The sequence below is a fragment of the Anomaloglossus baeobatrachus genome, chromosome 4 (assembly GCF_048569485.1).
Source record: "Anomaloglossus baeobatrachus isolate aAnoBae1 chromosome 4, aAnoBae1.hap1, whole genome shotgun sequence".
Classification (NCBI taxonomy): domain Eukaryota; kingdom Metazoa; phylum Chordata; class Amphibia; order Anura; family Aromobatidae; genus Anomaloglossus; species Anomaloglossus baeobatrachus.
Genome location: NC_134356.1, coordinates 124,403,814 through 124,431,054, shown reverse-complemented (window position 1 = coordinate 124,431,054; position 27,241 = coordinate 124,403,814). Strand labels below are relative to the sequence as shown.

The window sequence follows — 27,241 nt, the reverse complement described above, 5'->3', positions numbered from 1 at the left end:
TTCAAGTTCAGTAATGTCTTTCTTGACCACCGGCGCCCAAAATTGCACACAATACTCCAAGTGTGATCTGACGAGTGATTTGTACAGAGGGAGAATGATGTTTTCATCTCGTGCCCCCAGACCTCTTCTAATGCATCCCATCACCCTATTTGCTTTCGTGGCTGCTGCCTGACACTGGGCACTCCAATTTAGATTCTTATTGACTAAGATGCCTAAGTCTTTTTCCATGTCTGATTTCCCCAGCGGTTTCCCATTTAGTAAGTAATCGTAGCATCTGTTTCTCCTTCCCATGTGCATAACCTTACACTTATCTGTGTTAAATCTCATTTGCCATTTTTCAGCCCAATTCTCCAATTTACTCAAATCCATCTGTAGTTGCAAACTGTCCTCCTTTGTGTTAACTACCTTACATAGTTTTGTATCATCTGCAAATACTGATATTTTACTCTGTAAACCATCCACCAGATCATTAATAAATATATTAAATAGTAGGGGGCCCAATACAGACCCCTGTGGCACCCCACTAGTAACCCTGGCCCAAACTGAGTATGCGCCATTAATAACCACTCTGTTTTCTACCACTAAGCCAGCTACCTACCCATCTACACACATTTTGCCCGAGCCTAAGCTTTCTCATTTTACTTAGCAGTCTTTTATGTGGGACAGTGTCAAATGCTTTACCGAAGTCGCGATAAATGACATCCAATGATTCTCCTCGGTCCATGTGAGAGCTTACATCCTCATAGAAGCTGATCAGGTTAGTTTGACAGGAGCGATCCTTCATAAATCCATGTTGATATGGAGTTAAACAATTATTAACATTGAGACATTCCATAATAGTATCCCTTAAAAACCCTTCAAACATTTTACCCACAACAGATGTTAAGCTTACCGGCCTATAGTTTCCAGGTTCCCTTTTACACCCTTTTTTGAATATTGGTACCACATTTGCTAGCCGCCAATACAGTGGAACAGACCCAGTTTCTATAGAGTCTTTAAATATAAGGAATAGAGGCCTGTTTATCACATTACTTAACTCCCTTAATACCCGAGGGTGAATGCTATCAGGGCCTGGTGATTTGTCAATTTTAATGTTACTAAGTCGGTTCTGCACTTCTTCCTGGGTTAGGCAGGTCATACTTAATGAAGCGTTTACATGATCACTCTGCATTTCCCGTGGCATATGCTTTTCCTGTGTGACAAATAAACGTAAAAAAAAAATGTTTTTTTTTTTTACGTTTATTTGCCAAAAAACTAAAAAAAAAAATGACATCGGCTTCGCCATATTTTTGTATGCTAGCCAGGTACAGCAGGCCGGTATGGGCTGCCCCAACCCCCCACCCCCCAGCTGCCTGGGTACCTGGGTGGGAACAAAAAATATAGGGAAGCCCTTTTCTTAATTTCATGAAAAAAAAAAATGGCATGGACTTCGCCCCATTTTTGTGTCCAGCCAAGTACAACTAGGCAGCTGGGGATTGGAATCCCCAGTGTGGTTGGCCCAAGCTTTCTGGGCCCCCCACTGCAAATTGCAGTCCGCAGCTCCCCCAGAAAATGGCGCTTTCATAGAAGCGCCATCTTCTGGCGCTGTATCCAAATCTTCCAGTGGCCCTGGTGACAGGTGGCACGCTGGGCAGTAATGGGTTAATACTAGCTTTGTTTCACTAGCTAGTATTAAGCTAGAGATTATTGTCAGGCAAGTTTGACCCGGCCATTAAGAATCTCCAATAAAGGTTTAAAAAAAAAGACACCACACACGGAAAAAATACTTTGATTAGAAATAAATATATACACACACACACACACACACACACTTAGAGACTCAATGTTTATGACTCCCTCTTACCCCTCCACGGTCCTGGTCTTCTTTCTTCTTCAACCCATGCAACTCTGCTACATCAGACAGCACTGCATGAGAGGAAGAACGCTGCTGCTCCCCGTGCAGTCTAATCACTCAATGAGTGAGCAGAGCAGTTGGTCACCGTTGCAATAGTAACCTGACAGGCGGGTTACTATAGCAACGGTGATCTCCAATCACCTGATTCTAGGCGCCGCTATTCACCAGCTGTGGCAGCCAGTCCCTGCATGTGGGCTGACTTTGTAAAGAGTGCCGACATGCAGAGACGGGGAGCCAAGCATGTACCCGAGCATCTCGCTGGTACACGACACTCGCCGAGTATACTGACTACGGAGATGCTCGGGCGAGCACCGCATACTGACGAGATGCACTGACAGGACCTAGCATGACGTCATAGCCATATGACCAGTCTGTAGCCAATGAGATAATACACATGTGACTGGTCACATGCTATAATGTCACGGAATGTCCTATCATCAGTGCTGGTTACCGAGAGGGCACAGTGATAAGGAGAAGCGGCGGGAGACAGTCTGCAGGAGGCGTTGCGGGACCTGTAAAGTATAATGACAATGTTTATTATTAACTATATATTCTTTATTTTACAGCCCCCCGCCCCATCCCATAACTGTAAAGTCCAAGTTCAGTGTTCGGACGCAAGTTCACGTTATATCAGAACCCGAACGGGAACTTTACAAAACGTTCAGGCGAGTCTCCCAAACACCGAACATTGGGGGGTTCGCCCATCCCTAGTCTCATGTACAATGGACATTTTCCCAGAGGCCTTATGGCTTGTCAATTTGCATTTTGGCAAATTAAAGTCTTGCTTTCCTATAATTTGCTTTAAACTGTTTTTTTTTGTCTGCTTCCAAGCAGCTTTGACCTTGACAGTAACATGTACAGTGGCAAACAAACGTTTTGGATGATTACTTCCGGTGCTTGTGATGCCATTTTCCTGGTGATGAATTGAAAATGAATGAAGTTGTCATCATGCAAAACCTTAATTTTAATAAAAATGCTTTAGAATATAGGTTTGGTCATTTCATTAACGGAAATGTCTGCCAAACGTTTTGCATATACTATTTAATGATCACAACATAGAGAGTCATTAATTGTTTAGAATACCATAACTTAGTATTTTGTAGCATAATCTCTTGCCTTAATTACTGCACAACACTGACCGAACATTGAAACCACTAGGGTTTTCAATACATCTAGAGGGATCTTGCACCATTCCATTTGCAAATCTGTACACAATTCTTTATTGCTATGAATTCGGGTGCCAACTCATCGACCTAACTTATCCCAAAGGTTCCCTGTAGGGTTTAAGTCGGTTGATTGGCTTAGCCATTGAACCATTTGAACTTCTTCTTTTTTTTTTTTTTTTTTTTTTTTAAATGTGTGGATGTGGTCTTAGGATCATTGTCTTGCTGGAATTTCCAGTCCATGCCTACTTTGGTTTAACCATATGGCAGCATTACATTCTCCAGTATATCCTTGTAAGTGGTAGCATTCATATTTCCATCAATTCTATGCAGAGGGCCAATGTCAGATGCAGGAAAGCAGCCCCAAGCCATGACATTGTCACCACCATGTTTCACTGTAGGTGTTTGGTACCTTACATCATTGTTTTCCAAATGGGCGTTCTACAGTGTGTCCACCCATATCCTGTCCACCGCCATTAATTTGAGAACGGCGGCAGCTATAGGCATAGAAGTGGTATCTATGTATAGTAAAGTAGCCATGCGCTACGCAATGAATACGCTAGGCCACCTGGTGGAAAACAACGGAATTAGCATTTTTATCTCAAATGGAACGAGAATAGAGAAAAAAAGTGAATTACAAAGTTGTAGGGCATCATCAATTCAATACGAATTGACACCTTGCATACAGAAATGCTATGATTAGAATGTGTAAAACTCACAAGGCTCCGGACGTGAAGCGAGACCTCATGGAGACCTTCCTACAAGTCATTGGGTATGGTGGCTGCATGGAGTGGCCTCCACGCTCACCTGACCTGACCCCATTGAACTTCTTTCTGTGAGGTCACTTCAAACAGCAGGTGTATGCGACCCCTCCACCAACATTGCAGGACCTACGACGACGTATCACAGATGATTGTGCAAATGTGTCACCTACCATATTGCACAACGTGCAGCAAGATACAGTATGCTGTCCAGAGTCCAGATGTGCATTGCAGCTGACGGTGGCCACTTTGAGCATTAAAGTTAAATGAGCGCCATATGCGTGACCAGCATTCAATGTTTTGCGGGGGTCATGGGTTTCATATCTTACCTTTTCTGTATGCAAGGTGTCGATTCGTATTGAATTGATGATGCTCTACAACTGTTTTTCACTTTTTTCTCTATCTCGTTCCGTTTTCGAGATAAAAATGTATATAGTGCTGCCATCACTACCAAACAGATTGAACGTGGATTTATCAAACCACAACAATTTACACCAATCCATCACTTTCCATTGGCTGTGTTCTAAGGCAAGCTCCGGTTCTTTGCAGAGATGAGAAGCTTCTTGACTGCAACTCCTGCATTCAAGGATAAAGCTCTTAGCCATCGCACCACAGTTTGGGGACTCCCTTTGACCCCATATTCTTCAATTTGCTTGAAATCTGTACAGCACTTTTATGGACATCAGATACTGACCAGGAGATACAAACTTGGTGCTGAAATTTATACACAATGTTCCGGCACCTAATCTGCATATTTTGGCAAAAAAACGCATGAAAACACAATGTGGCTTTGATGTGATAGTGATGTGATTTTGTGCCAGGTGATGCAGATTGGATGCAGGAATATGGTGTATAAATTTCAGCACCAAATCTGTATCTCTTGGCAAAACAAATGCACACAAATGGTTTTGACACTTTTTTTTTTTATAGTGCGTTTTTCTGCCAGAAGCTGTAGATTTGGTGCTGGAATGTCTACACCAAATGTGCATCTCCTTGCAGAAAACTGAACCTAAACTGCAGAATCCTGTGGTTCCAGTGTATTTTTACCCCTCTATAAATCACTTGAATCTAGAATATGGGATTCAGTTTTGGGCCCCACAGTTTGAAAAGGACATTCAGAAGTTAGTCAGTTCAAAGGCGGTTAATTAGACTACAACTACAAGGAATGGAAGGCTTCCCATATGATAGGTTGAAAAAGTAAATTTGTTTAGCTTAGAAAATAATGTCTCAGAGGAGATCTCATTTCTATGTATAAATACATGTGTGGTCAAAATAAAGGACTGGCACATGACTTATTCCTTCCAAAGACAATACTAAGGACCAGGTGGCATTCACTAGGAGTGGTAGAAAGGTGATTCCGGCAGCTAAATAGGAAAGGGTTCTTTACAGTTAGGGGATTCCTCAACCTGACCACTCTATCACAAGAGGTGGTAATAGCAGAAAATATACCAGCGTTAAAAAAGTGGCTTGATGCTTTTTTCACAAACAAATGGCTTTGAGGGTTAAAATAACTTAGCAGTAGGAAATGTATAACTGATGGAGAAAGGTTAAACTTGATGGACAATGTCTTTTTTCAACCTATATACCTATGTAACAGAAGGGTACCAACAATTTTGTTGTTGTCTCTACTTCTGTCCTTTTTTTTTTTTTTAGAAGTATTGTGTATGGGTGCTTTTGAAGCTGTGCTGGCCAATGTAAAGTTGCATTTCTCCACTCTCGATGTTCGATCCCTAGAGGCACACTTTAAGTGAAACACAAGTCACAATCCAGGTCCCTTTGAAATGCAGGAGGTAATTAAACATAAGAGGTGCATGTAAGAAACCCTTCAAAAACCTTTTCTTTGTCGCTCTATTGGGAGACCCAGACAATTGGGTGTATAGGCTATGCCTCCGGAGGCCGCACAAAGTATTACACTAAAAGTGTTAAGCCCCTCCCCTTCTGCCTATACACCCCCCGTGCTCCCACGGGCTCCTCAGTTTTTTGCTTTGTGCGAAGGAATCTCCACCACAGGGCTCAGGGTACGTGGACCCAGCAAGAGTCCTCGCTTCAGATCAATGTTCTGGAAATACGGGCAGTGTATCTTGCCCTGAAAGCGTTCCAGCAGTGGCTGGAAGGCAAGCAGATCAGAATTCAGTCGGACAATTCCACAGCGGTGGCATACATCAACCACCAAGGCGGCACACGCAGTCGGCAAGCCTTCCAGGAAGTCCGGCGGATTTTGATGTGGGTGGAAGCCACGGCCTCCACCATCTCTGCAGTTCACATTCCAGGCGTGGAAAACTGGGAAGCAGATTATCTCAGTCGCCAGGGCATGGACGCAGGGGAATGGTCCCTTCACCCGGACGTGTTTCAGGAGATCTGTTGCCGCTGGGGGGTGCCGGACGTCGACCTCATGGCGTCCCGGCACAACAACAAGGTACCGGCGTTCATGGCACGGTCTCAAGATCCCAGAGCTCTGGCGGCAGACGCCTTAGTTCAGGATTGGTCGCAGTTTCAGCTCCCTTATGTGTTTCCTCCGCTGGCACTGTTGCCCAGAGTGTTACGCAAGATCAGGGCCGACTGCCGCCGCGTCATCCTCGTCGCTCCAGACTGGCCGAGGCGGTCGTGGTACCCGGATCTGTGGCATCTCACGGTCGGCCAACCGTGGGCACTACCAGACCGACCAGCCTTGCTATCTCAAGGGCCGTTTTTCCATCTGAATTCTGCGGCCCTCAACCTGACTGTGTGGCCATTGAGTCCTGGATCCTAGCGTCCTCAGGGTTATCTCAAGACGTCATTGCCACTATGAGACAAGCTAGGAAACCAACGTCCGCCAAGATCTACCACAGGACGTGGAAAATTTTCCTGTCGTGGTGCTCTGCTCAGGGTATTTCTCCCTGGCCTTTTGCCTTGCCCACTTTTCTGTCCTTCCTTCAATCTGGACTGGAAAAGGGTTTGTCGCTCGGCTCCCTTAAGGGACAAGTCTCAGCGCTCTCTGTGTTTTTCCAGAAGCGCCTAGCCAGACTTCCACAGGTACGCACGTTCCTGCAGGGGGTTTGTCACATCGTCCCTCCTTACAAGCGGCCGTTAGAACCCTGGGATCTGAACAGGGTGCTGATGGTTCTTCAGAAACCACCATTCGAGCCAATGAGGGATATTTCTCTCTCACGCCTTTCGCAGAAAGTGGTTTTTCTAGTAGCAGTCACTTCACTTCGCAGAGTGTCTGAGCTAGCTGCACTGTCATGCAAAGCTCCCTTCCTGGTGTTTCACCAGGACAAGGTGGTTCTGCGTCCGGTTCCGGAATTTCTCCCTAAGGTGGTATCCCCCTTTCATCTCAATCAGGATATCTCCTTACCTTCTTTTTGTCCTCATCCAGTTCACCAATGTGAAAAGGATTTGCACTTGTTAGATCTGGTGAGAGCACTCAGACTCTACATTTCTCGTACGGCGCCCCTGCGCCGCTCGGATGCACTCTTTGTCCTTGTCGCTGGCCAGCGTAAAGGGTCACAGGCTTCCAAATCAACCCTGGCTCGGTGGATCAAGGAGCCAATTATCGAAGCTTACCGTTCGGCTGGGCTTCCGGTTCCCTCAGGGCTGAAGGCCCATTCTACCAGAGCCGTGGGCGCGTCCTGGGCTTTGAGGCACCAGGCTACGGCTCAGCAGGTGTGTCAGGCGGCTACCTGGTCGAGCCTGCACACTTTCACGAAGCACTATCAGGTGCATACCTATGCTTCGGCGGATGCCAGCCTAGGTAGACGAGTCCTTCAGGCGGCGGTTGCCCACCTGTAGGAAGAGGCCGTTTTACGGCTCTCTTACGAGGTATTATTTTACCCACCCAGGGACTGCTTTTGGACGTCCCAATTGTCTGGGTCTCCCAATAGAGCGACAAAGAAGAAGGGAATTTTGTTTACTTACCGTAAATTCCTTTTCTTCTAGCTCTAATTGGGAGACCCAGCACCCGCCCCTGTTTTTTTGTGTACACATGTTGTTCATGTTGAATGGTTTCAGTTCTCCGATATTCCTTCGGATTGAAGTTACTTTAAACCAGTTTATAATTCTTTTTCCTCCTTCTTGCTTTTGCACCAAAACTGAGGAGCCCGTGGGAGCACGGGGGGTGTATAGGCAGAAGGGGAGGGGCTTAACACTTTTAAGTGTAATACTTTGTGCGGCCTCCGGAGGCATAGCCTATACACCCAATTGTCTGGGTCTCCCAATTAGAGCTAGAAGAAAAGGAATTTACGGTAAGTAAACAAAATTCCCTTCTTTGCTGAGATGTAATAGACGGGATATAGCTTCTGGACAGTGGAGCAATGACAGTCAGGGAACACATTTTTGCAAACTTACTTTGTTCTTTTGATCAGTTTCCTCACATTTAAACTATTTCAAATGAGTCTGAAATATTAATAAGTTATAAATAAATGAAAAAAAAAAAAACAACTTTCCATTGTCCGTCCTTACTTTTGACATGTCTGTTCAAAATGACTTGTCATGAGATGTAACAGCACATGCATCATGTTTAGCAGCCTCATATTACTTCTTTAGCTGCGAGAAAGGGGGCGTTGGAGTAACTTTGTATCTCCTGTACTTTGTAACACCTTTTTAGATTGTCTACGTTCTCATACAGATCCACCATGGGCCATTATTAAATGCACACGGTTTACTCTTTTTGCAGCCTGTAATGTTTGATGGAAAAATATGTTGCTAGTCAGGAAATGTTGGTTAAATGTTCACTACATGAATAAAAATTGGTTAGCCACAAATACACAGGAAACGTGCACGAGTTGTAACGAGGAACAGCAGTAGATACTTATTTCTCTATAATTCTTTTAGAAAGTGGATTTTCCACATCCACACCATTTGAGATATCAAAAGCTTCCTAGAAAGAAGTGACTCCATTTTTTTTTTTTTTTTTTTTTAAGTTGGCGTTTCCATCTGAGCAGAGTTCGTAGAAAATGTTTAGCCCCTACTGCATCTGAACATTAGTTTTGCTAACTAATAACCATAGTTATGTATGTTAAAAATATATTTTTGTTTGTTTTTTGTAATATTATAGATATATTATAGATTTTATGTTTTGTTTCAAGATGTTGTTCCAGCTGATTAGGGCAAAGAAACATGAATGAAGGGAGATCCCTAGTTGTTGACGACACCCAATTAGACAGACTGATGTGTCCCCAAAAATGTGTTCACATGTTCTGTAATGATCCGTTTGTAATGAGTAATTCGGGGGACTATTAACGGATCCGTTTACCGATCATACAAATGGATCACTTTTTATAACTGATCCATCTTCATTATGGTCAACGGAACCGATAACTAATCCATTATCATTTTATATAGCTAGATAGATGATAGGTAGGTAAATAGGATAGATGTGCAACACTTTTATAATGTCCTACCCCCCTGCATATTGTAAGCTTGCGCTGTTTACTGCGTTTCATGTGGCACTAAAGTATTTAACTTTTTTTTTTTTTTTCTTTAGCCCCCAATTCAATAATTTATTATATTGTGGGGTCCCCCTTATTTTTGGTAGCCAGCTAAGGTAAAGCAGACAGCTGCAGACGGCAGCTTTTCCTCACCTAACACTGTTGCTTGAAATTATTTATTTAAAATTTATATTACTTTTTTCTTTTTTTTTTTTTTTTTTTTACATTGTGTTTTTCCCCCCTAAATTGGATCACTAACCAAGGTAAAGCAGACAGCTGGGGTCTGGTATTTTCGGGCTGGGGAGGCCCATGATTATTTGGCCCTCCCTAGCTGCTCCAGAAGTGGTGCACCCATTAGATGCGCCAATCCTTGTGCTTCGCCTCGGCTCATCCCGTTGCCTTGGTGTGGTGGCAAACCGGGTAATATATGGGGTTGATGCCAGCTGTGAATTGCCAGCTGACATAAAGTCCTGGCATTAGTAATTTGTGAGCATCTATCAGACACCCCCATTACTAATCCAGTATTTACAAATTAAAAAAAAAACAACCCACAAATAATGTTGATTAATAAAAATGCCAACACAAGTCTTCATTCGTGTATTTGGATCCGCACAAAAAAAATTCTGCTCACAGAACTTTCATCTGTAAACAATAACGGATGGCTGACTGAACAGATGACAAATCATTGTTATAGTCAATGCATCTGTTAATTGATTCGTTTTTGCATTTTCCAAACAGATGCAAAAACGGAAATCATTACAGGACATATGAACATGGCCTAAAACTGTATACAGCAGCCACAGGCCGCCTACAGCTTCCCTCAGTGCTAATATTTCCAAATGACTCAACCTCTTGAACTCAATTTGAACATTTTTGATTTTGTGTTTTTTACTTCAGCAATGGTGAGAGGCAATAGAGTTCATGCTGTACCAGGAATATGTGCAGCCATAATTTTTTGTGTGATCCAAGGCTTATTTTTTTGTGTTAAAACACAATACAGTACCTTCGACTCTTTTTATTGTGGTGTATTTGGTGCTGCAGACTCACAACCTTCAAGAACTTGTGGTGTCCCAAAAATTAGTTGATTCAGTGAAACATTTTTAAACATCTTGAGACATTTCCAAATTTCAAAATGTGACTAAGTAGAAACCCCTACTTAAAGCACTAACTTTTATGGTCTCTACACTTTGCCCTTTAAAAGAAACCTATCACCAGGTTTTTCCCATAAAAATGTGGCCACCACCTGTAATCCTTTATATAGAGCATCTAGAATGCAGTCTACAAGTCCCTTCTACTTGGACAACCTCTCTTCATTCCTCAGGTTTGGCCCCAATAAAAGAGAAAAAGCTTATTCTCACCTCCCATGCCAGTGCAGCTTCAGTGGTCCTGACGCTTGCGTTCCCAGAGTTCACATGAGGCTGTGACAGGACGCGAACCCCATGCTCAATCGCTATCAACTTCTCTCTCCACGCCTTCAGACAAATGATCAATCAACGGGTAGTGAGAACTGTGGCTGGCCACTGATCCAATGAGGTCATAAAAAGGTCAAACACACATTTTTCCACCAATATCACTGGGTATCACAAAAGAAATAATACAGTTACATAAATCTAGAATCCCATGTCTCACGGAAAAAAAAATGCAAAAATTAGTTTACTATTCGAACGAGAGTTATTCTTTCTTTTGAAACCATATGTGCACAAAAACCCCCAAATTGTGCCAGGTCATTAATTGGGGTAGATGGCCTCTTTGTGAATTGGTAATAACATTGGTCTCTCTTCTACACATGCTGTCCTTCTCCTTATACACAGGTGCCCTAAAATTGTAGTGATGGCTAATGGCAAAAGCTGGGGTGCTATCTAAAACACCCTCACCTATTACTACTTCTGGCATACCGTATTTTTCGGACCATAAGACGCACTTTTTTTCCCCCAAATGTTGGGGGAAAGTGGGAGGTGCGTCTAATGGTCTGAATATAAGGCTGCGGCCGGGAATGAGGGTGCAGCGGGTCATCGGGGGCACGAGCAGGCTGTATCAGCCTGCCGTGACCACATGGGCCCGCTCATTACATATGCACCCCCATCATCCCACCCATCATCTCTCAGCGCTGAAGCCGGTGCTGACAGGTGGGCGGGATGATGGGCGGGGGGTGCGCGCATAGTAAACAGCCGGCCGTGATCACCCCTGGCAACTACAGCCTGGAGTGATCATGTGCGGCTGTATTCACTGCCCCCCGCGCATCATCATCAGCGCGGGGTGCAGTGAATCAGTACGGTATATTCACCGTTCCCCTGCAGCACCGCGATGTCCTCCTGTCTGTGCCGGTCAGTTGACCTGTGTAGAGAGCGGTGAGCACAGCGATGACGTCATCGCTGTGCGCGCCACTAGTCACACAGGTCAGCTGACCGGCAGACGGGAGGACATCGCGATGCTGCAGGGAAGTGACCGGTGACTGCTCCACACTCCAGCGGCGCTGCTGCCGCCGCCACAGACAGGGGGAGAAGCAATGCTGCATGGAGCGAGGAAAGGTGAGTATAAACGTTTTTGTTTTTTTTGTGTGTGATACAGAATATATGCCATATATCAGGATGGGGTTATTTATCAGGATGGGGTTATTTATCAGGATGGGGTTATTTATCAGGATGGGGTTATTTATCAGGATCGGGTTATTTATCAGGATGGGTGTATATAGCAGGATGGGGCCATATAGCAGGATAGATGGTGGTATATAGCAGGATGGATGGGAATTTATAGCAAGATGGGAGTATATAGCAGGATGCCAGTATATAACAGGATAAGGGCATATACCAGGATGGGGTACATATAATAGGCAGGAGGATCATTACCAGGATGGGGTACCTTTATCAGAGAATTTGGGGACATTACCTCTATAACAGTGTCAGCAGCAGATCCTCGCCCCATAAGTGTGTCATGACCACATTTTTTGCTTAAAATTTTTTTTTCCTATTTACCTCTAAAACCATGGTGTGTCTTATAGTCCAAAAAATATGGTAATTTAATAACACATGAGATGTCCCTTTTTCAAGGTTACCTATCCCCACTAACCCCTCAAGTCGCACTTGAAGTTGTGCCACCCATCTAGACACCAATACAAATGCGTAAGATTACATATTTCTGTGAAGAAAATAAGGACAGACATCTGTGCAACACGGTCGGTGCACAGACCAGAATGCACGGATTGGCCGCATCTCTCCCGACCAGAGAGCGACAGCTTCATATATTTCTTTGAGGGTGTCATGGTCGGCACAGTAGACCCGCGGCCAGTCTGTGCACAGACCACAATGCAACAGACTGGCTGGTCGTCTTCTGACTCGAGCGTGACCCCTTCCAGGAGAGCTGTGACCAGTCCGTGCATTCTGGTCTGTGCACAGACAGTGTTGCATGAACTTATGAAAAAGACCTCCGAGAAAAACGGATCCCACCCTTATCAAACTCCGATTAGAGTCTCATTAGCTTTTCCACCCTTTTAGGAGCATTTTTGTTTTGTTTTGGTTTTTGTTTTTTTTTTTTTTTATTTTAAATTCCACATTTTCCCTTTGTATGTTGCTGACTGCACCCTTGGCTGGAAACCAAAGTTTCAATACGGTTTTTCTGAATCATTTCTTAAACATCAAATACATTTGTGGGCTCTGAGATCTCTGTTGTGGCAATGTGCTCATTGTTGAAATTATTTAATTCTGTTCATTTAAATGAGTGTTAATTTGGGTATCTTCAGACTTCATTAAGGTTACATTTACAGAAATGAGTGAAAGTAAATCCAGACCTTTTTGATGTACAGAAAGAGTATGCTAATCTGCAGTGATCACCACAGCAATACTCACACGTGTTCTATTCCAGGCTTCTACCTTATTCCTATAACTGGTGAAATATCCATACCATGCGGTGCTAAAGACTTAGTGGATAAAATGATTTACAATGTGTTGGAGTAAAGTTACTTATTGTTTGGGTCTAGAACTTCTGCATTTGTAATTTAACTATCACATGGCTTTTCATAGATGAGCGACGTTCAAGCGGGAGGTGCAACAGTGTTCCCAGATTTTGGAGCAGCAATCTACCCGAGGAAGGTAAGTAATCCTTTGGCAAGATGATATCATGTTAAAGACTTTTTATGGCTTGTATATATGTCTACAGTACATTAAAGTAGTTTATGCCAGTTTGTATAATCCGCTCTAGAAAGCGTCAGTTTTTTTGTGTGACAAGTTTTGTAGCAGAATTTGCAATTTTTTTTCTGTTGCTTGTAAAGTGGCAAGGAAAGTAGCCATGCTCCTCCAAGGTAAAATGTGCAAAAAGGAGCTGCAGACCCAAAAAGTACAGAAGAAAATAAGACTTTATTGGTAGAAAAGTAGAGGTTTAACACAGTAATGAAAAATTTAAGAACACCAAAATGTGTTTAGGTAAGATGTTACTTTGGCTTTGTAATTGTACACTTATAACACCATTCATAGTTAGTTTGTGTGTATACAGTGGGTGATATAAGTATTGAACATGTCACCAATTTTCTAAGTGTCTAAAGGTGCTATTGACATGAATTTCTCACCAGATGTCGGTAACAACCCATCCAATCCACACAGGCAAAGAAATCAAACCTTTCGAGGTCTATAAATTTAGTGAGGTTTAATGAGTGATTACACGGAGAAAGTGGTAAACACATGAAAAAAGACAAGTGCATATATGGCATGTTTCCTTAGCCATTAACTGAAATGTTGTGGTGCTAATGAGAGTAAAAGCAAAATTCAACTTGAAAGTAGTTAAAAGTCCAAGATTAACAATGTGGCTTACATTACTATGGGACCTAACAGGCTGCCTATCTTTTATAAACTGCCAGGGAAAAATACATTACAAAACTATCACTGATCTCGGGGAGATGAGCCAGAGAAAACACTGCTGGCAACCAGCGAGGGCGCTCAACACAGTGAAATCCTAGATGCATTGTCCCCTCGGAAGTATGCAAATCAAAAAGATTCGTGGAGCCTCTGTTAGGAGTCTCGACACAGAAAATAGCCAGATATTCCTCCATGAAGGACCCAGCCAAGGAGTGGCTCTTTTTAGGAGACCACCGTAACCACCATATTGAGTATCCCTTTTAGTCAATATCCAGCTCTTGATGAGTTTGCAGGGAAGGTATTGCGTTTTTTTATTTTTGTATTAAAAATAGTGATTATGAAATCAAGTATTTCTAATACAAAATGAAAATCGCAGCTTATTTAATTTTTATGTAATTCTTATTTTACTAGAGGCACTGGGGGCTGCCATGCTGGATTTGCTGTGTGTGTAACGACAGTAACTCCTGCCTTTATGATGGCAGCCCCTGTGCATAGACTCTGATAGTCGCGCTCCGACCCCATGAAGTACGTTACAGTGGGCGTCTGCTGTGACCTGGACGCGCCCCCTGGGCTGTCCAGAACACAACAGAGGGAGGAGACCAGCGTCATCATTGTGGAGCTCACAGCGTGTGCTGTTTGCTCCACTTTACCCCTGTCAACCGCCGGGGTGTGTGAGTACGGGCCGCCTCCCCTCCCCTCGTTACTGTCTCTGATGACATCCCATCCCTCCGTTCTCCCCAGCCCCTGCTCTGCCCCAGCTACTGCCGCCGCCCCCCCCTGCCGTTACCGTCTCCAATGACACCCCCCTCCCTCCGTTCTCCCAAGTCCCCGCTCTGCCCGCTGCCGCAGCTCCCCCGACTCTGCCCACTGCTGTGTGTGTGTGTGTGTGTGTGTGTGTGTGTGTGTGTGTGTGTGTGTGTGTGCACACAAGGTCCCCATCAGGGGTGATTGTGAGTGTGTGTCGGCGCTTGCGATGCTGTGCAATGAGCTTCCAGGACCTGCGAAAGGATCACATGGGAAGCATGTGATATCTCCGGATGTTGAGTGTGTGCGCGCGATTGTACAGGTATGTGCGATATCGTGAGTGTATGCGATCGGATGTGTGAGTGTATGCGATCGGATGTGTGAAATGTCGGCCGGACGCAGGGGAGGATGGCATGCAGCACAGCTACCTGGAGCGCCCACCGGAGGTCACAGGGAGGAATGATGTGAAAGGTGTGTGTGTGTGTGTGTGTGTGTGGCACAAGGTCCCCATCAGGGGTGATTGTGTGTGTGTGTGTGTGTGTGTGTGTGGCACAAGGTCCCCATCAGGGGTGATTGTGTGTGTGTGGCACAAGGTCCCCATCAGGGGTGATTGTGTGTGCGTGTGTGTAGCATAAGGTCCCCATCGGGGGTGATTGTGTGTGTGTGTGTGTGTGTGTGTGTGTGTGTGTGTGTGTGTGTGTGTGTGTGTGTGTGTGTGTGTGTGTTTGGCACAAGGTCCCCATCAGGGGTGATTGTGTGCGCGTGTGTGGCACAAGGTCCCCATCAGGGGTGATTGTGTGTGTGTGTGTGTGTTTGTGTGTGTGCACGCGCGCGCCACTGCATGTGAGTACCTGTGTGTGTGTGTGTGTATCGGTGATACTGTCTGCAGGGTTGTGTATCTAATCCTATTCTGTGTGATACTGTCTGCAGAGCTGTGTATCTAATCCTATCCTGTGATACTGTCTGCTGAGCTGTGTATCTAATCCTCTCCTGTGTGATACTGTCTGCTGAGCCGTGTATCTAATCCTATCCTGTGATACTGTCTGCTGAGCTGTGTATCTAATCCTCTCCTGTGTGATACTGTCTGCTGAGCTGTGTATCTAATCCTCTCCTGTGTGATACTGTCTGCTGAGCTGTGTATCGAATCCTCTCCTGTGTGATACTCCTGCTGTCCTTGGTGACACTTTAGACATTTCTGGTCACCAGGAAAATGGCTGTGCACTGTGTCCCTACATGTAATTCTCTGTTATCTGTTGTAAACACTCAGATTAGGAGAGGGGAGGCGTGCCATCACACACCGGAGAGCAGACTCCGCCCACTTTACGGCAGGCTGTAATCTGAGCTTCTTATACAGTGGAAATTCAGTAGGATTTCAGAAGCTGCTTCCCCTAGTGTTTAACAGTGGAAAATATCAAACTTTTTAATTTTTTTTTTATATTTTGCACAATTAAAAAAATATAATATTTAAACAAAACATTTAAACATTATTACTTTACATTTTTTCAGTTATTTTTTTTTTTTTTTTGACGATCCCTTCCCTTTAAAGATCTGACCAGAGAAATCCTGGAGAATCCTACTCCACACTGATAAGGGGCAATACCCGGAAACAGCTGTCTGTGGATAGATGCCTGGCCATGGTATTTCTCTTAAAATGATAGCCTGACCTTTTACCATGTACCATTCTATCAATATAAAAAAGTGTTTATTGTGCAAATGGAAAATGTATAAAGCAAGAGGTGTGTGTGTGTGTGTGTGTGTGTGTGTGTGTGTGTGTGTGTGTGTGTGTGTGTGTGTGTGTGTGTGTGTGTGTGTGTGTGTGTGTGTGTGTGCGCATTATATATTATACTGCAAAATGACAAGCCAGAAAAAACATTCCCTCATTTGTTTGCATTGACAGACAACAGACAAAAACCCTGCTTTTTAAATGTGGAGATTTAAAAAACAAAAAAATAACTGCATACTCTTAGAGACTATGTCACCTTCTCCTTGACTATTGAATATATGGTAGAGTTGAATAGGGTCCTTAACCCCTTCACGACCATGGACGGATATATCCGTCATGGATCGTGTCCCGGTAAGCCCCGCCCCCTGCCGCGGGCAGGCGGCGTGGATCGGCACACATATCAGCTGTTTTCAACAGCTGACATGTGTGCCTACATGTTCCGAGTGGAATCGCATTCCACCCGGAACATTAACCCCTTAGATCTCGCTGCCAAAGTCTGGCAACGAGATCTATATGCGCGCGGCCATCTTTTTTTCTTACCGCCGCCCCCTCCGGACGTCACGTGAGTGATCACGTGACGTTCGGTGGTTGCAATCGTAGCACAGGGTCATGTGATGACGCCTGGTGCTACGAAGTTTCACTTTCATTCTTCCTCGGCACGGAGCAGAGGAAGAAAGAAAGTGACTATTTCTGCTGTTTACAGCGGTATAGCTGTAATCAGCAGATAGCAATCAGCAATCGGATTGCTGATCGCTATAGCCCCCTAGGGGGTCTAGTAAAATAAAATAAAATAAAAAAAGTAAAAAAAAAGTTTTAAAAAATTAAAAAAAAAACAAAAAACCTAAAAGTTCAAATCACCCCCCTTTCCCCCCATTGAAAATTAAAGGGTTAAAAAATAAATAAATATACACATATTTGGTATCGCCGCGTTCAGAAATGCCCGATCTATCAAAATATAAAATCAATTAATCTGATTGGTAAACGGCGTAGTGGCAAAAAAATTCCAAACGCCAAAATTACGTTTTTTGGTCGCCGCAAGTTTTACGCAAAATGTAATAACAGGCGATCAAAACGTAGCATCTGCGCAAAAATGCTACCATTAGAAACATCAGCTCGAGACGCAAAAAATAAGCCGTCACTGAGCCATAGATCCCAAAAAATAAGAACGCTACGTGTTTCGGAAAATGGCGCAAAACGTGCGCCACTTTTATTGGACAAACTTGTGAATTTTTTTTAACCCCTTAGTTACAAGTAAACCTATACATGTTTGGTGTCTACAAACTCGCACCGACCTCAGGTATCATACCCACACATCAGTTTTACCATATAGTGAACACCGTGAATAAAACATCACAAAAACTATTGTGCCATCACACTTTTTTTGCAATTTTTCCACACTTGGAATTTTTTTGCTGTTTTCCAGTACACCATATGGTAAAACTTATGGTTTCATTTAAAAGTACAACTTGTCCCGCAAAAAACAAGCCCTCATATGGCAAGATTGATGGAAAAATAAAAAAGTTACGGCTCTTGGAAGAAGGGGAGCAAAAAACAAAAACGCAAAAACGGAAAGTGCCCCGGGGCTGAAGGGGTTAAATAGCAGTGTTTAATATGGATTTGTCACCAGATTTCACAATGCAAACTGAACACATTATTGGATCTCAGACCTGAAGAGTATTGTTACTGGTGAAGTAAATGTCTAGCTATATAATATCATATCATATAATAGCTATATAATCCTATTTAAAAGTTTTCCCTGATGAATATTAAAGTGGTCATGTTTGGGGACATCTCTAGATAGACTAATTACATGCTTCAGTTTTTTTGCTAATTATATTAGCCTTATCGGTATGAAGAGGTCTATTCAATACGTTTTGTGGCCTTAGAGAGCTGTGTAATGAATGTGAAATGTTACTTTTATCCAATACGCTGAGGTTGTAAGCATCCATCCGTCCCGAGCCTGGTAAGAGCTCACTTTCTCTTCATACACTTTCCCACTCCATTCACTGTGTCTTAATTAACAGTGCTCATCACTTTACTCTTACCTTCGTAGTGAAATCCTGGATTGTTGCTCTGACTCCTGATTGTGGCTCTACCCACCACTATTATGGGCAGAAAAATGCTGACAGTCCTCTTTTAATCCTCAAAAGAGCCTCATCCTTAAGAGATTAACCATAATGAATCTATATATGTCTCTGGCGTGTGGAAAGTCCTGCAGTCAGCTGTTATTGCTGGGAAATGACGCTGTTACTGGTCATAAGTCTACTGTTGCAAGGAGCTTATTGAGAGAATTGGGTGACCATGTAATACGATATGGCTATTTGAGTTTTTCACATTCCGTCATATTTTCAGCTGCTTGTGCCGCTTTGGTGTTTTTCTCTGATATCCCTGCGGAGAACACTCGCATCTCCTCAGAAAAGGATTGACCTGCTGTGGCTCGGAAAGTCACACCAGAGGTCAGGTTTTGCTGTAGGAAAAACGAGCATAGTGGGCATGGGATTTCTAGAAATCCTATCCTCTCTGCTTTTACTAACACGCTGCATTCAAAACGCTGTGAACCCTATTCGCGTGCACACAGCCTTCATCATAAAGTCATACACTGACAGTAAGAGGATAGAATATACTCCTCCATTCCCTTCATACTGTCAGCACATCTTCCCTTTTCTCTTTAAACAGTTAGAAGTGAGAGCTGAAAGTCTTTGCAGCTTCAGTTTGCTCCAACTGTGACTGAATCGTGTCTACAGCCACATCTTGGTTTTATTTTAAAGCAAACATTTTTGGCTAGCCAAAGCTAAAGCCTCTATCCAAAACATAGATTAGATATGTTTTTGGCTACTCATGTCCTTTCCTGTGAGGAGATACATCCTTGGCAGAAGAAAATGCATGCATGGTACTCCTAGTTCATGTCTCAAAATGTTGTTAAAGAGGTGGTATTGGTATTCTAGATACAGCTGCGCAACTCTCAATACTTTGTGTCTGAAATTGTGGACAAGTTTTTTTGGGGTGTTTTTTTTTTTTTTTGCAAAAAGCTGTCATGTTTTATAATTCTACAATTCTACAGGAGCCCTTTAATCTTTGATTGGAGTGCCATTATTATTGGCCAGTCGGGAGACACACAGTTTGACATTTGGCAGAGTTTTGACCGTTGTGGAGCAGTGATAGTTCTGATCATGGCTTCTTTGGTAACAAATAGGCTTTTATAGATCTCGGTGCTGATATTTGGGATGGAGGCATCAGGCATGAGTAGCATTTTTAGAGGCTGTTTAAACCTAACTCAGATTGCCAGTATCCTGGAACATCTAAGCTCTCACATGTGTCATTTATTGTGCTCTTACTAAACCTTACCAAAGTGCAGTTGGCTGTGAACTACTTTGTCTAAGCTATGTTCATGCTTTTCTTCTTGCAGGGCACTGCAGTCTTCTGGTACAATCTTTTCAAAAGTGGAGAGGGCGACTATAGGACAAGGCACGCAGCGTGTCCTGTATTAGTCGGCAGTAAGTGGGGTAAGTTATTGTCAGGTAATTATTTTGCACTGGAATGTAAATGTTTGGCACATGTTTTTAAAGAATTTGTCCAGTCCCTTTCATGGGGAGGAATAGGTTTTACAATGGAAACACATGTTCATTACATATGGTAAACACATGAAATTAGGTAATTACCGTATTTTTCGCTTTATAAGACGCACCGGATTATAAGACGCACCCCCAAATTTGGTGAAGGAATAGAGAATTTTTTTAATAAATGGGGTCCGTCTAATAATGCCAGTGTCTGTCTAACAAATCATATAGAGTATATGTCCCTCATAGCCCCCATCCTAAAATTAGCCCCCTTAATCTGGATATGGCCACCTTATATTGAATATAGCCCCCTTGGGCTGGCACACGTCCCCCAGTGATGCAACATGTCCCCTATGGCTGGCACGCTGCCCCCTGTGGCTGGCACAAACTGGCCCCCTGTGGCTGGCACACACGCTACCCCCTGTGGCTGGCACACACGCTGCCCCCTGTGGCTGTCACACACGCTGCCCCCTGTGGCTGTCACACACGCTGCCCCCTGTGGCTGTCACACACGCTGCCCCCTGTGGCTGTCACACACGCTGCCCCCTGTGGCTGTCACACACGCTGCCCCCTGTGGCTGTCACACACGCTGCCCCCTGTGGCTGTCACACACGCTGCCCCCTGTGGCTGGCACACACACTGCCCTCTGTGGCTGGCACACACGCTGGCCCCTGTGGCTGGCACAAACTGGCCCCCTGTGGCTGGCACACACGCTACCCCCTGTGGCTGGCACACACTCTGCCCCCTGTGGTTGTCACACACGCTGCCCCCTGTGGCTGGCACACACGCTGCCCCCTGTGGCTGGCACACACGCTGCCCCCTGTGGCTGGCACACACGCTGCCCCCTGTGGCTGGCACACACGCTGGCCCCTGTGGCTGGCACACACCCTGGCCCCTGTGGCTGGCACACACGCTGGCCCCTGTGGCTGGCACACACGCTGGCCCCTGTGGCTGGCACACACGCTGGCCCCTGTGGCTGGCACACACGCTGGCCCCTGTGGCTGGCACACACGCTGGCCCCTGTGGCTGGCACACACGCTGGCCCCTGTGGCTGGCACACACGCTGGCCCCTGTGGCTGGCACACACGCTGGCCCCTGTGGCTGGCACACACGCTGGCCCCTGTGGCTGGCACACACGCTGGCCCCTGTGGCTGGCACACACGCTGGCCCCTGTGGCTGGCACACACGCTGGCCCCTGTGGCTGGCACACACGCTGGCCCCTGTGGCCGGCACACACGCTGGCCCCTGTGGCCGGCACACACGCTGGCCCCTGTGGCCGGCACACACGCTGGCCCCTGTGGCCGGCACACTTGCTGGCCCCTGTGGCCGGCACACTTGCTGGCCCCTGTGGCCGGCACACTTGCTGGCCCCTGTGGCTGGCACACACGCTGGCCCCTGTGGCTGGCACACACGCTGGCCCCTGTGGCTGGCACACACGCTGGCCCCTGTGGCTGGCACACACGCTGGCCCCTGTGGCTGGCACACACGCTGGCCCCTGTGGCTGGCACACACGCTGCCCCATGCTGCTGCTTTTAGTAAAATAAACTCTTTCCTTACCTTCTCCAGCGCTGTGCTCCCTCGTGTACCCCTCCTCAGGGTTGAACTCCGGCCTCCTGCATTTCCTGGTTCACAGTCCCCGTCATGTGATCGGCACAGCAGTGTGTTATCTCTGCATGCCTGATCATAGCGGCAGGAGGGAGACGGCAGATGCTGGAGGAGGTCAGTAACGAGTTTATTATTTTACTATGGGTAGCAGCATGGGGGCCATAGATAACACAGGGGGAGGGGGCATTTGTGAGCAAAGGGAAGCACGAGCAGATATAATATGCACAGCTCCCCCAGCCCATCACCGCGGTGCAATTTCAGCACCACAGGGGTGGACAGCAGCTGTGCATATTATATGAGCGGGTGCAGGAGATCAAACGCTGCCGCCCTCAGCTTCACAAGTCTATACCAGCCTCCACCAGCTCCCCCAGCACAGCTCCAGAGCGGCCCCACCTCCCCTGGACCCTGCAGTATATAATCCGTATATTCGGTTTATAAGACGCACCCCCTACTTTCCCCCAAAATTTGGGGGAACAAAAGTGCGTCTTATAAAGCGAAAAATACGGTAACTCATCTGTACTCCTTCAACTGGGGATGGGAAGCTAGATTTCCTTTAGTTATTAGATATTTTTACTGTAATGTAGTGTGCTATTTTTTTTAAGTTTACAGCCCTATACACAAGGCCATTTTATGCAAAGGGACATGGGGCACAGTTTTTGGTTTCTTTGACAGATTCTTTTGGAATCACAACCAAATAAGTTTTTTTGCATTTAGATTAGTCCAAGGGCATTTTTTCCTTACAGAAAGATTAGATATGTTGACTCCAGTGGCGTAATTAGAGTCCAGTGTGCCGCGGTGAAAAATTTAAACCTAGGTTCCCACCTACATGTTAGTCACATGAATGTATTAGCAGTTTTAGCGTACTAAAGTCTATAAAGACGTGTGTTTTCCCCCCGCCCTCTAAATTCTACCATAATGTTTCTTTTTAGTATGATGTTAGCTTTATGCCAGATAGAACTTGATCCGTATGTTACAAAAAGTTCTATCTGTGACTCATTAGTCCAAAGAATATTATCTCAAAATTGTTAGTTATCTTCTAAATGTTTTCTGCAAAATGGGAGACTGTTCTTAAAGGGAACCTGTCAGCAGGATGTTTTTTTTTTTACCCTAATGTACATCATCACAGTAAAGTACCAGTAAGGAAGAATATTGCCATACCTTTGGAAGTCCTTGTCTCCGCTGTCTTGTAATCATTAGAGGAGTTTGGCCTACACTTTCAACTCTTGGTTATCTGACCTTTTTTTCTCCAATCACAGGCCATTTGCTTGTGACTGACAGATCATTCTTCTATGTGACCTGTTCTGGCGATTGACATGTTGCGCAGGTATTGTCATTCCCAGAGGCTGTGCATGCACAGTAATGTCAGTATGGCATTGCCAGTGCCAGACTATCCATCTCTGCATGCACCGTTCCTGGGAATGACCGTGCACACGCAAGATACTGGTGAAGGCAACAAGTCTCGGAGACTAACGTCTTGCACAGGTGCTGTAACATTATCAGAACATTACTATGCTTGTGTAGCCCATGGGAGTGACTCCACTTTCACAAGATATGGGCCTGGCTATCAGGTCACAGAGAAGAGAGACTTGTCAATCACTGGCAAGAGGCTGGCAATGGGAAGAGAGGCTGGAGAGTTGTAATTGCAGGGCATGCTCTTGTACTTGTAAGCTCATTTGCACAAGCATTTGCATATAGATTACAAGACATTGGAGACATGTCGCGGGCGGGGAGGAGGGTGTCAGCACACCGCGCTCACCCCTTCTGCTCGGGTCCGGCAGCTGCTCAGTGGTGGCTCGAGCGGTGGGCCGGATCCCGGGGCTTCTCGAGCGACACTCCTCGCCCGTGAGTGAAAGGGGGTGTGTGTTGGGTGTGGGGATTGTTATAGTTCGTGACGCCACCCACGGTTGTGGTGATTGCACCACCGCTGCTCAGTGTGGGGGTCCCGGGGATGGTGATGCGGAGCAGCCAGGTGTTGTGTTGCCCCTCCGTGGGTAGGGGTTGGTGATCCCGGGGCCCAGTGATGAGATGTGAAGTGTAGGGCCTGGAGGGCGCAGGGACGCGGGGGCAGCGCTGTGCCTTGCGGCACTATGGTACTCACTCAGCCTGACACACGGACACAGTCTGTACGGTAAACCAACGGCTGGTAGAACGGTCCCACAGACGGCTGCACCTGCACTCCCGGTAGGTGACGGTGATGTCCCTCTTCCTTGCACCTGTGTTGTCTGATGGTAGCGGTGGATTCCCTCCGGTTACCCGCTCCCCGACTGCAATCTGGGCCGGAGGAGCTCTACACTTTGCCCGCAGGCGCTGGCCCTGGGGAAACTTGTGCCCTGGCGGTGGCGGTGTCTCCCCGGTAATGGTCGGGCTGTTGCCGTCAATCGGGACTTGGTTGTTGGGGGAGCTGCGTCCCCGTCACTGACGGATTTGGCAAATCTGGCGACTCCTAGCCTTGCCGGGGTCCGAGAGGCCCCTGCCCTGGTGCTGACTGTCCTTCGGAACACTGCTCCAGACCACCGGGCACACAGCCAACGGGGTCCTTCCAGGAACTTCCGAACGGTCCCCCTCCAGACAGTCACCGCCGTTGCTGACCTTGCTGTTCTGGCCCTCACAAAGCTGGACCCTTCAGGCTGTCTTTCTCTTCCGTCACTTTACTTGCTTTTCCTCCTTTTCTACTTTTACTTTCACTTTCTAAACTCCTCCACTTTAGCTCCTCACTCAAGCTCTCCCTGAGCTCTTCTCACTTGCCCTGCCTAGACTACTCCTCCACTCCTTCCACTTCCTCCTCCCTGACTAGACCGCCTGGTCTATTCCTGCCTCCAGTGTTGTGAGCTCCTTCGTGGGCGGAGCCAACCGCCTGGCCCACCCCCTGGTGTGCATCATCAACCTCTGGAGGAAGGCAACAAGGATTTGTAGGTTAGCTGTGATGTGCCTACCTGGAGTGTGGGGTGTGGTGGTGTGTGACCTGTGTCCCCTGGCTTGCCCAGGGCGACACAGACACACTTATTAAATAAAGGTGGTGTCACACACAGCGACGACGACAACGATGTGGCTGCTACATCACCATTTTCTGTGACGTAGCAGCGACGTCCCATCGCGGTCGCTGTGTGTGACATCCAGCAACGAGCTGGCCCCTGCTGTGAGATCGCCGCTCGTTGCTGAATGTCCAGCTTCATTTTTTGGTCGTCGCTCTCCCGCTGTGACGCACACATCGCTGTGTGTGACAGCTAGAGAGCGACGAAATGAAGCGAGCAGGGAGCAGGAGCCGGCGTCTGGCAGCCTGTGGTAAGCTGTAACCAGGGTAAACATCGGGTAACCAAGGGAAGACCTTTCCCTGGTTACCCGATATTTATTTTCGTTACCAGCGTCCGCCGCTCTTGCTGCCAGTGCCATCTCCCTGCTCTCTGCACATGTAGCTGCAGTACACACCGGGTAATTAACCCGATGTGTACTGTAGCTAGGAGTGCAGGAAGCCAGCGCTAAGCAGTGTGCACGGCTCCCTGCTCTCTCTGTACATGTAGCACAGAGACGCGTGTCGTTATGATCGCTGCTGCGTCTGCTGTATTTGACAGCTAAGCAGCGATCATAACAGCAACTTACAAGGTCTCTGTTGCGTCCCAGAAAATGGTGACGTAACAGCGACGTTGTTGTCGCTGTCACTATGTGTGAATCCAGCTTTAGGGTATTGAAGTAATAATCTTTGCAGGTACTTTATTGTGATGATGATACTTTGTGATCTGAAAAGTTCCCTTTATAAAAAAATGTTTACTTTATATCTCAAAGGCTACAATGTTGGTTGTATTTCCAGTAAAGATGTGCTGCAGGCAAAATTATTTTTATCTTTTACAATGTTCATTGTTTGACTTTTTTTTTGTTTTGTTTCTAGTGTCAAATAAATGGTTTCATGAAAGAGGACAAGAATTTCTAAGGCCTTGTGGATTAACAGAGGTTGACTGACATGCATCATATCCAGATATTATTGATTTAATTTTGTTTATATTTTATTTTTACATTCTGTTTTTAGAACTTTTTATCAATTTCTCTTTAATTCACTCCTGGTATCCAGTGTAGTGACACTGTGGAAAATTCTGGAACTCTAAAGCCATACAGTCAATTCCACTCTACATTTAATTCGACAAATATAAAGAAATGAGTAAAAATGGTGCTAAACATATCATTTGGGTCTGAATATATTTATTTCCTTTAACTTGGATGTGGGCTGCATATGGTTTGTTATTCCACGTTTCTGCTGTCTGATACATATCGTTATACCACTACTTGATTTGTAGCTGATGGCTTAGAGAGATTACGTATTGCTACCTACATTTTAGTATATATTTTTTTCTAAATATGAATGTGAAACCAAGATAAGTAGCACACTTAAAGGAAATAGGTTATCCAAACTGCGGGAAAATATAAGCAGCCACTATTTTTGTCACAATTTCTGCTGTTCTACTGTGTCCGTTGATTAGAAAACCTAGTAAGATCATGATGGTATCAGATGAAGTGCACTGTAAGCCATGATGGAGCAGCTTCATTTTCCGATAAGGGTTTTCAATGTTTCCTTTAATTTGTAAATTTCCTCATGGGTGAAGCAAAGGTTGCTTGAACTTGTTAACTTCTATTTTTGTGAAATTAAAGTAATAGAGAAACCATTTAATCTCGCAGTTTTTATTATTACTTTCTAACCTGTTTGGTTTATTCATTGCTCACACCTATTGAATTGGGGTCATCTATGTTTAAAAAGTGAAATAATTCATCTAAGCCCAAAAGTTAAAATAATAAAGGCATTGTCTATATACTTTTCTGCAATTATTGCCCATTGTTCCATCGTGACGGTTTGTGGCTCTTCATGCCTACATGATGATTAATTAACATGATTGATTCATGATGACCAAACCTCATGAGCCACCTAAGCTGGATAGTCGTAAGGAAATAGATGGACTTTCTGCGCTGCTTTATCCCAAAAAAATTCAGAGGAGTCAAGATGGATTATTGCAGTTTATTATCATTGCGTTTCAAAGTCATCTGACGTCTTCATAAGGACAAACCACATAAATGGCACAACAAAACTAGGGTGATTCACTCACTACTTTACCTGGAAAAATTATTAGTATTTATTAATAGAGCACCATTGATTCCATAGTGCTGTAAATGAGAAGCGGCTACAGTCAAAATATTGATATGAGTTACAGTAGACAGGCTTATACAGAAGGGAGAGGAATGAAATGGGGGAAAGATGATTAGTTCAGTTTTGCCCACATTGAGTTTTAGGAAGCGATTGGAAAAGGAGGATATGGCTTATAGACACTCCGGGTTTCTGGACAGCAGGGCAGTGATGTCTGGGCCAGAGAGAGCTTTGCTTGTCATCAGAATATAGGTGGTTCTAAAATCCATAGGACTTTGAGTTGTCCCAGGCTAAAGGTATAGATCAAAAAGAGTAAAGGTACCGTCACACTAAGCGACGCTCCAGTGATCCCACCAGCAACCTGACCTGGCAGGGATTGCTGGAGCGTCGCTACATGGGTTGCTGGTGAGCTGTCAAACA

The 27,241-nt window shown here is 45.3% G+C and overlaps 1 protein-coding gene across 6 annotated transcripts in view; it reads left to right on the top strand.

Annotated features, from left to right (window-relative positions):
• The window catches only part of P4HA2 (prolyl 4-hydroxylase subunit alpha 2), a 125,838-nt gene extending 99,406 nt beyond the window's left edge, over positions 1-26,432 (top strand). For 4 of the 6 annotated variants that reach the window (XM_075344530.1, XM_075344531.1, XM_075344533.1 and 1 more), the window contains 3 exons: positions 13,240-13,308; positions 19,941-20,037; positions 25,580-26,431. In XM_075344530.1, coding sequence (XP_075200645.1) covers positions 13,240-13,308; positions 19,941-20,037; positions 25,580-25,650 — 237 coding nt within the window. In that variant the 3' untranslated portion in view covers positions 25,651-26,431. Of the gene's footprint in view, positions 1-13,239; positions 13,309-19,940; positions 20,038-25,579 lie in introns of all 6 variants that reach the window. The other 2 variants (XM_075344534.1, XM_075344535.1) reach the window with 1 other exon arrangement.
• The last annotated feature ends 809 nt before the right edge of the window (positions 26,433-27,241 follow it).